We start from the raw sequence: 9834 nt of genomic DNA, 5'->3' as shown, positions 1-9834 counted from the left end.
ATGATCCTTAAAAAGGAATAATATATAAAAATGGAATGTTTCAGCATATATTCTCGAACCATATGAGCATTTTCATTTGATTGATTCATTTTTGTGCCAGAATTTGAGCTGATGTGGACATTACTCACACATTTATGTGTAATAGCACTGGGAGAAGAGTTACAGGACCAGTGTGGGTCACAAAAGATGAATGTAGAACATCATTTCACTCTCATTTTACTGTCAGGGTTGAATCTCAGCTTTAGCAAACATATTTTTAGTGCTTTTATGGGGGAGGACAACTGCCTGCTGAAATGATTCCCCCTTAACAGATCTGTGCATCTCTAACAAGCGCTGCTGCTTTTGGTAACAAGGTTTTGGGTGGCTTGAGGATCTCGCCCTGCCTTTGCACTTTTAAAGGTTCCGATTGGGGGCAGCTATCCCACATGGCTCGGTCAGTCGGGCTTGACTGGCATATCTGCGCGTTTTTGGAGGGGATGATAAGGGATTCTCAGCCTGCAGGGGATAATGTGAGATTCTGTCTCAAGGATGGCACCAAAGATATGTTCCTCTCCCTCCGTTTCCCTCTCTCTGCAGGCCGCTCTGAAATCAGCATGGACAGATGGGTTATGAATTTTTAAAAAGACAACACTGATTGAACATCACCCAGTGTGAAATTAGCATCAAATCAATTCATAAATTCATCCGTCGCATCCAAGCAGATGCTCAAATCCGACTTCAAATGCATTTAAGGTTGTTATATTCTATGGATATTAAATGTTGGCGTGACGGCATTATTATAGGAGTAAAAAGAAAATGGACAGCTCTCCAAACTCTCCCTCACACGCCCCCTGGTAACAGGTTGCAGTAGGGAAAATACCCTGCATTATTTCTGAGAGGAAAACTTCATTTGGTGACACCTTCGTGTCATCACTGCTTAAAATGGAGGCGGATTGACGAATGAACTGTTGTTGGATCCTCCAAGAATCATAAATTTTGTTCACAGGTGGATGATGCATCACCCCTGCTTCTATTTATCACACTGCCTTTAGGTGCTTGCATGGGGAGTTCACGCAGTATAAAGTTAATACGAATGTAACAGGACAGCATATTTGGTTTCTCAACACTTTTCCCCCCGTTGCAGTAATTTCTTGCAAACGAAGCGGAAACTTTTTTCCACCAAGCACGTTTAAACAATGAAAAAGAGAAGTAAAAAGCGCGTGGGAGCCAAACACAAAGCTCGGCCTCACGCAGTGCACTTGTAGACCTGATTCCTTTATATAATCTATAACCCTTTTCTACTCAGAATGGAGCAATGTGATGGAGCTGAACAGCAAAGAGTCTGAGTAATAAGCACTAAAGTGAAAAAAAGACCAAGGGTTGAGCCAGCGTGCGTGCGGGTGTGCGTGCGTGCGCGTGTGCGCGCTGCAGTCCGCTTCCCCGCCGCTCTTCGCTCAGCTACATGGACATTAGCGGGCGCCGCGGCGGCAGCAGCACCGAAGCCACAGCGGATCCGGTCGGCGTGCGCGTACAGCGGGCGGCCGCTCCACGAACCACCGCGCCAGCAGCTCCCTGAACCGCAGCAGCCCGCGTCCGCGCCGGCGGCGGCACAAACAAGCCGAGGAGGAGCGCTCGGTGGACCGAGAGACGCCTTTGTGTGCCGGGCCAGGCTGAACTCAGCTCGGCGGGAATGGCTTCACCTCCGTGCGGCAACAGCAACTTCGACTCCGGGCTGGAAATCAAAACTCGCTCGGTGGAGCAGACGCTGATCCCCCTGGTGACGCAGGTGAGCGGAAAACAAGTTGCTCGGCGACATTTGATACTTTTCTTTAGACCCCAAAAAGCTGCTTTGGCTCCGGAACATCAGCCATGTTAGCAGGCATGAGCCCAACTTTGAGGCTCGTGTTAACCTGCTGGTGCTGGGGGGGGCTTGATTTGAGTCGCATGGTGGGGAAGTTACTTTATTACGCTGTAACTACACACTTTGCTGTTGTGAGCGCTGGTTAAAAGCCCCTCAACACACACACACACACACACACACACACACACACCACCTCTGAGACTCGTCACAAGTTGCACACGTGAAGGGATTAATCTCACTTTTGTCATGCAAAACGGAGTAAAAGCAGAAAAGCAGACGCAAACATTTGGCTTTGGTTGGTGAGAGACAGGCTAAAACGAGGTTAACCCTCTGGTGTTGAAGAGGGTGCAAAAGTTTTGTCTGGGGGGGTCTTGTGTGTGTCTTTGTGCAAAGGTGCTCCGAAGTACGTTTTGGTTTTCAATCACACAAGAAGATGAAACACCTACTTAAGGCCCCCGAGTGCTCTCAACAACCCCTTGCTTGCACACTTGAAACAGCAGCTGAGGCTTTAAAAGTCGGGGGAGCAGGTCAACAAGATAATGAACGATTTTAGCTGCAAAGCAGCCCTGTAAATTGAAGGATAGTCGGGGTCTTTTGGGGGGGCCGCATGTGTGTTACAGCGGGATGCATCTGTTGAATACCTGTCGATCAAAAGCAAACCTCTTCCTGCACGGGGGGGGGGTAAAGGGTCAGTGAGGGTTGCACCTTGCTGGTGAGTTAAAGTCTGGACGCTCCCGAGCTGGAACCTCTCTGACACTGTCCCCCCCCCCCCCCGCAACACTGGGAGCCTGCTTCCTGTCTCTCGCCACGCTGCCTAATCTGAGGGACATTAGTCCAGCCGGCACTGACAGGTTGTACCTCCGAGAGAACGGTGAGTTTAAGCGGGAATGGAAACTGAACTTTGTGGAAGTGCCAACATATACAAAGCAGGCATTCAATCTGCTGTGCTTTGCATTATCCTTACATTTAAGTTCCAGCAACCGCTAGCTGAGTTCCCCTCTATAAGAATGTGCCCTATACTCAAGTAACATTTACAATATTACACTTCTCGCTTGAATTGTGGGCCTCAAGGACAATCTTTACTGAATTTTTCTTTTTTTTCTCCCGCTCTCGGTGACGCATATCCCCATAGCAACATCTTTGCTGAAGTGAAAGAGTCAACATTTCCAAGGACTGTTATCTCCGTATGTTACATCTGTCGCTTGTTGCCGTCAGGAGGTCAGTCACTCGGGCAGCGCTGACCGTTGCCTTCACCTTTCAGCCGGTGCGTCTGCAGGAGCATTAACCGCTACAAACTCCTGTAAACATGATCTAAAAGCTCCCTGTTGCTCTGCTGTTGCGCACCAACGTGTTTCTGCCATTGGAAATGTGGATCTTTGGCTTCTCAAAATGTCAGTTTTTGATTTGTTTGTCAGACCAAAGGAAGCCTTTTGCAATGTTTTCGGACATTTTCCCGCAACGTGCCGCCTCCTGACCTATTTTCCCTTCCATGTCATTTTACACGCATTAATTCTCGAGGAGGGTTTTGGCGTTCTCGTGAGGCGCGCAGTTATCCTTCAGAGACAGATTATCTCCTTAACGTGAACAAAATAATCCAGTAATGGGGTTTATGTGGTCAGGAGAGTCGGCGATGACACGGGCTTCTAATTGAATTATTGTGGTCAGTTTAGATGCGCCGTGGGCTGCGTTGCTTGGATGTTCCCTAATGGAGCTCTGAGATGTGTTGGAGGGGCTCGTACGATAACACCGAAGGAGGGGAGAATATAGTAATAAATCCCAGCGGTGTTATTGAGAAACCCGGTGTTTGATAAGGGGGGGCATTATCTGCTTTTACAGTGCATCGCGCCTCTCCGCGCTCTCCTCAGCCTGCTTTTATCAGCTTTACTCCTACAAAGGTATAATTACAGGCCTGGGAGTCTCCTGGCGTTGGGTTATGTACACACACACACACACACACACACCGTACTTTTAGGCTACATAAGAGTTTTGCAGCGTTTTTGAAAATGCTGGATTTTTTTTCTTTATAAATGCCTCCCCCCAACATTCACAGTCTTACCAGTTTGTGCCCCAGCTGGAAGTTCTCCTGCATGCCGTTCTTCTTCTTCTACTACTTTTCTAGCGCAACCATTTCCATATGAATGGCCCTGCAGTGTGAGGGTAATGAATTGAGCCAGTGGTGGTCAAGAAATGTAATGGGCGTCACGCGGGGAGAAGGAAAGCCGAGTGAATGCTTCCACCTTTGATGGTGCCACCAGTGATGGCGACCAGGACGCGCTGGTGGGCAATTAGCAACAATCAATCACTTTTTCCTCCTTGCTCAAGGGGGGGAGTTTGTTTGAGGTGAAAACACCTCCAGAGCAGCCGGGGTGGTCCCGGGTCTGACGAGCCGTGAGGGTGTTTTTGTGTAAAGGGGATGAGGATAATATCTGAGGCTTTGATCAGACCGCTGAATGCTTTAAAAGTTGTGACATTGTGGTCATGTGATTACTTTTTTAATCCGTAAAGAAAGGTCTTAAAAGAAGACTATTATAAAATCACTCTTTTTGTGTCATAATTTCAGAAGCTCTGTGTGGTAGAGGCTTTTTAAAAAATCTAGGTTGGGGGGGGCTGCTTTGCACAGCACTGTTTCCCACGTCTCTTGTCCCGTGCTCCATGACAGGCGTGCTGGGACTGCAGTTGCTTTGTGTTTTTATGAGACAGAGAGGCATCGGCGCTTCCGTGAGCTCCAACAGATCTGCTTCCTGCAGCTGTATGATGTTAATGAAGACTAATGGTTCTGTGGGATGGAGGTGAAACCACACGAGGATTACGGCGCCCAGTCGCCGTGCTTGCGCGTGCGTACAGCGCAAAAATGAATCATCTCTGGGGAATGAGACAAAATAGGCCTTTGTTGTGCATGAGTCCAGGTGGGGGGGTGTTGTCATGTGTTGTCATGCTCTGGTATTTGCAGTCTTTTCCCTGCAGAATCGTAACAAATCTGTGGCGAAACTGCCTGACATTTTATTACCGGGTGAACCTTTGTAAACACGAGAGCTTGATTGAAGGCGCAGTGGACTTGAGTTTAAATGCAGGCCAGTCAGACCCTGCGTATATTTCCTACGTAACCAGCAACAGTGAGGTCACTGAACGCAGCGCGTCGAATGCTCACCCTCGCTCCCTTCTCCTATACAGTATTCATCTTTGTTCTCCGAGAATCCGAGCCTGGCGGGGCGCCTGGTTTAGTGTTTCTGCAAATTCCCTGCGGGTTTGCGCAAGCTATATGGATAAAACTGAGTCTGACTCATGTCATTGGTTTTGCTCGATGTGTAGCAGGTGGTCAACCAGTCGGCTTTGTCGACGTTTTGTGTGTTCCGCGTGTGCGTCTGCGTCGCTGGAGAGTTAAGATCAGACTGCACAATATATCAGATATTTCATCTTATGAGGTCGTGATGACGTACGTGTTACCTCACACACACAACAGCGTGTTTGTGATACAGCAGACAGTGGTTAGCACAATTATCTTAGGGGAAGAAGTCCCCCCAGTCCAAAAGCATGCTCATAGGCTGGGGGCTTTTAATTGCCCCAAGGGGTGTGGTTGTGTCCTGTAATGAACTGGTGACCTGTCCCGTCACTCCCTAAACCAACCAACTGCACTTTCTATCATCTCTCTCTGTCTCCCTAAACACACACTCTACCGGTTCAGCCCTGCACCCCCTCTCACAACTCTTCCCACTATTACTATCAGGGGAGTCGTTAGTGGAGGCCGTTCACTTTAAGTGCAGTCGGTCGTACGTCGCTCCCATCACCTCTCCCTGCTTAATATCCTCCCAGATAAGAAAGTCGCACCTTTTATTGTGCGTGTGTTATTGAGCTGTAAAAGTGGGTCCCTGGAAGCTTAAAAAAACTGGTCTTATGTGGCCACCAGCGTATTAAAGAAATCACAAAATGCTTTAAATTGTATGGTTTGGGTTGTTTGGTTGATGTGAATTGATTAAGGTTCCCTCCAGTTTTCAGACAACTGGACCCTGGTTGTTATAATGGCTTCACCATTGAATGCATGTGCAAAACAACCTATTGTCCACGCCAGGGTTTGGTTCTTCGGTTGTGTTCTCGCAGATTTGTGTTCTCGCACAGCTTCAGAAATTAAATAAATAACTAGATGCTCTGCCTGCAAAGGATATTAGAGGTTTACAGGGATTAGTTTGTCTCGATGCCTTAAGCGCACATCCAGAACCCAGACTGTCGTGTTGATGTGCTAGAACACTCAGTACCTTCACACGACACTCGAAAAAACAAATTATTGCCTCAGAACCGGACACATTAGTCCAACTAATAATCGGAGTTAAACTAGAGGATGCATGTGCAACAACGCACAACCCCAGGCGTGTGACATTGGAACAAACATCCATTAAGAGTCGTGGAATAAAAAGGCAACAAGGGATAGTGTGCATCTTATCTGTAAGTTACCTAGGAAGTAAACAAGGCTTTACGATTATCCATTCTCTACATCGTAATGTGATGATGCAGCTCAACCAGAAAGGGGGCCGCATTAACCCAGCAAATGCTTATCGCCACCTAGTGTTGAGGAGGAGGAAACATCAGTTATTCGACTCTCCGCTGCATTTAAGGACCAACTTCCGACGTCACGCCAATTGTTAGCAAAGCTCAGTTAAACTGTGCACATCCCAGATGACATCGGTATTCGTCATGTTTGTTCTCTTGCAGCAACATTGTCGAACGCACCACGGAGTCTGGCTCCGCGCGCGCTAATTGCTTTCTTCCAGCATCTTTGAACTCTTCCCCTCTCTATAATGAGTTATTTTAAAGAGATGAGTTTTGACGTGGCAGCAGGGGAAGAATGCAGATCTGTTCATAATTTTGAGTAGCAAGTCATTTCAAAATGTCCCATTTATTTCCTATTTTGTTGTTGAATTTATATATATATATTTATCTACTAAAATCATAGTAAATAGTCAGTTGTATTCTCAGTAAAGCACCTGTAATTACAAGCCTACATCATCTCATTCTTACTGAGAGGAACCGAGGTTCTGGACATGAGAGGTTGTCAGTACTAGGAAATCGGCACCGTATTTGTATGCCTTCCACTCTTCCTTTCATTGCTCCATCCAATTTCATGAATTTGTTTCCCAATCACACACCTTACTCTCTTGCTCCTTGCCTAGGTGCTTCATTTCAGCCCGTCTCTCCCTCCTCCCCATTTTCTTCCTTTAATCTCCATCTCTCCAGAGAGGCCAGTGTCCCCGCATCACCTCATTAGTTTGGGCGCCCACTGAAAATCCAGCCAGTGGCTACAGTCGGTCTGCAGAGCCGAAAAGTTCAGCTTCACCGTTTCTCAGAGGATAATTTACCCTTTTTTTCCTTCTTTGTTTTGTATTGTGAGACTTAATCCCCAAGTTAGGTAATTGGAACAGCATGTAACCAGCTTAGCGAGATCTGGTTGTCCCGTTTGTGATAAACTATACTTGAGAGTCAACAAGATATCTTGGGGGGGGGGGAGTAACAGTATTGAAAGCACAATTGTAAGCTAATAGGATGTAAAACATTAGAATGTAATCATGTTAACCTGATACTGAGGAGATTATAGGTGGAATGTTGTTTCAGGATAAATAGGAGGTGCCTTTTTATAAAGGGAATGATGCTATTGCATGAAACACATCACTTACGATGGCCAGGAAAAAATATTTTGCATTTAGATAGATAAATACCTTATTTAGATACCAATATACCTGTGCAATCCCACCCATTGACCAATCAGCTCTTACCTTCCTAATGGCTCGGCAGTACTGGGCGGAGGTACTAACACCACAACGACCACACAGGAAGTGCTGATATATGGAGACTTTGATGTGATATCAGGAGCGACTTCTCGTCTCCGATTCAAGAGCAGCGGCTGAGAATCCGCTAGCGTGTCAAATATAACGCTGCCAATCTACTGTATATAAATAACTCCAAGCTGCTCACCTTTTATTGGATGGTCAAGTAAGTGCTGTGTTTTTCTGTTGCTTATATGCACATCACAGCAAGAGCCTACCAGAGTGAGACCTTTGCACTCCCTTTAATGGCTGGTATGCATGGACGGCCTTTCCCACCTCTGGCTTCCCGCTCTCACCACCTTCATCAATGAGTGATTCGGCTCAGCCCCCGCCGCTCTGCGCTCAGCTGTTTGCTCCGACGCACTCCGATTATTTATTAATGGAGTCACTCACTTTCTGAGGTCTCATTCAGATGTCAAGCCTTCAAAAATACGTTCTTGGAAATTCTTTTTTACTTGCCGTTTTGAGGAGAATTCGCAGTCACGGCTCTTTATTTCTCGACACCCGTCGCTTCCCCCCTCTCGACTTTCATCAGGCTGCTTTTTTTTTGAAGAGGCTTGCTATATAGCTGCAGCCATTTTCGCTCGATTTGTTCCGCCAGAGACAACTCAACGCGCATCCCCATTCTTGCTCGCTTTTTATCTTTATTAAAGGAGAAACAACAGCATTTTATGGAAGGTGTATCAGGTCAGCAGCCTCCAGACGGGCGCTGTTTCCGAACGGGCTTTTGCTGCCTCAAAACTCCGTCATATCACTTTCACACACTGTTCACCCCGCATGATTATTTGTCCATTACTTGTAATTACCCATCATGATGACTGATGGAATGTTTGCCAGGCTGGTTTGGCGAGCAGTTTGGGATTAACCCCAAGGATTTGGGGTAATTACCCAATCATTAAACACGGCTCCGTGTGAAGGCAGCCCAAAGGGGGGCCTGACTTGCCAATGTCTGGCTTTTGTTTTGTACCTCTGGGATTTGAAAGCAGACAGTTGTCATCACGCCATGCTGTGTCCAAGAACGCGACCCCAGGCAGATGTTGCCTGATGCTGCTTCATTCAGAGCATCTCCCCATTTGTCTTGGATTAGTACGAGATTCTTTATTACTTGCTTAATTGACTTCAGGAGGATCAGAATGAAGAATAAACAGAACCTAATCAGAAAATACTTCGGATTTTATTGCTTTCATATCAGATTTTAACCAAAACAAACAGGACGCAGGATGGTTACCATCAGAGGGCCAAAGTGCTCAAGGCTTCGCGGTTACTTTGGAGACGTTTGGTGTCAAAGGTGTGATTTATGTTACACCTTCGGAGGGATGCAAACATTTCCCACATGCAATAATCCGATTCTGCAGATTTCATTCAGTGAAATATCCAAAGCATGTTCCTCTAAAGGGTTTCTCTAAGGAGGCCAGGGAAGCTCCTGCATCCTCTTCAAATCAAATCAAATCAATCTTTATTTATATAGCGTCTGTTACAATGAAAATTGTCTCTAGATGCTTTCCAGAATCCCAGGGCCTGACCCCCAACAAGCAACAGTGGCAAGGAAAAACTCCCCTTTAACAGGAAGAAACCTTGAGCAGGACCAGGCTCATGTACGCTTGTGTAGGCTTTTATCTGCGTCTGCTTTGGGTTTGGTACTTTTGCACGAGCCTCTGTGTGGCCTTTCACATTATTCCAAATCTGTTGGAAAGGATAAGAAGATGCATGTTCTGGCTGCTCGCTGTCTGAAATATTTAGAGATTCAGCTGCTGGCAAACTGCCGCCGTTTCAGCTACACTGTTTAATCATTACGCGCACGCCGGAATGAAAAATTTGAGACTTGTCTCAGCACCTAGGCTGGCGGACTTCTAATGAAAACACAGGGGGAAAAGTGGATTCGCTGTTTTACTTTTTATTTGACAGCAGAAGTTATTAAAATCTGGTTAAAAAAAACAACTGCTTTGAGAAAGAGCATATATCTCATTAGCAGAAGCAATAATTTGTTTTCGTGCATATGTAAAACTCTCCTGTGCACCATCAGACGAAATCATTCCGCCCCAACTGCAGAAGTCTCCTAAGCATACTCCTTATCCAGACGATGACATATTCTTAGCCTACGACTAATAGAAGGCTGCGTTTCTTCTTAGTTTCTTCAACACTAAACCAACACAACCACATCTTTGAAGAAGGTGGCCAACA

General features: G+C 46.3%; 1 protein-coding gene across 2 annotated transcripts in view; it reads left to right on the top strand.

Moving 5' to 3' along the window:
* Positions 1 to 1379: 1379 nt before the first annotated feature.
* Positions 1380 to 9834, top strand: part of ctnnal1 (catenin (cadherin-associated protein), alpha-like 1) — a 30916-nt gene continuing 22461 nt past the window's right edge. The window contains exons 1-2 of one of the 2 annotated variants that reach the window (XM_057021572.1): positions 1380 to 1765; positions 2973 to 3058. Coding sequence is in view for 1 of the 2 variants with exons in the window: in XM_057021570.1 (XP_056877550.1) it covers positions 1670 to 1765 (96 nt within the window). In the remaining variant the exon portion in view is untranslated. The remainder of the gene's footprint in view (positions 1766 to 2972; positions 3059 to 9834) is intronic. The other variant, XM_057021570.1, reaches the window with a different exon arrangement.

Source organism: Takifugu flavidus, chromosome 21 (assembly GCF_003711565.1).
Source record: "Takifugu flavidus isolate HTHZ2018 chromosome 21, ASM371156v2, whole genome shotgun sequence".
NCBI lineage: Eukaryota > Metazoa > Chordata > Actinopteri > Tetraodontiformes > Tetraodontidae > Takifugu > Takifugu flavidus.
This window is presented reverse-complemented; position numbering and strand designations above follow the sequence as displayed.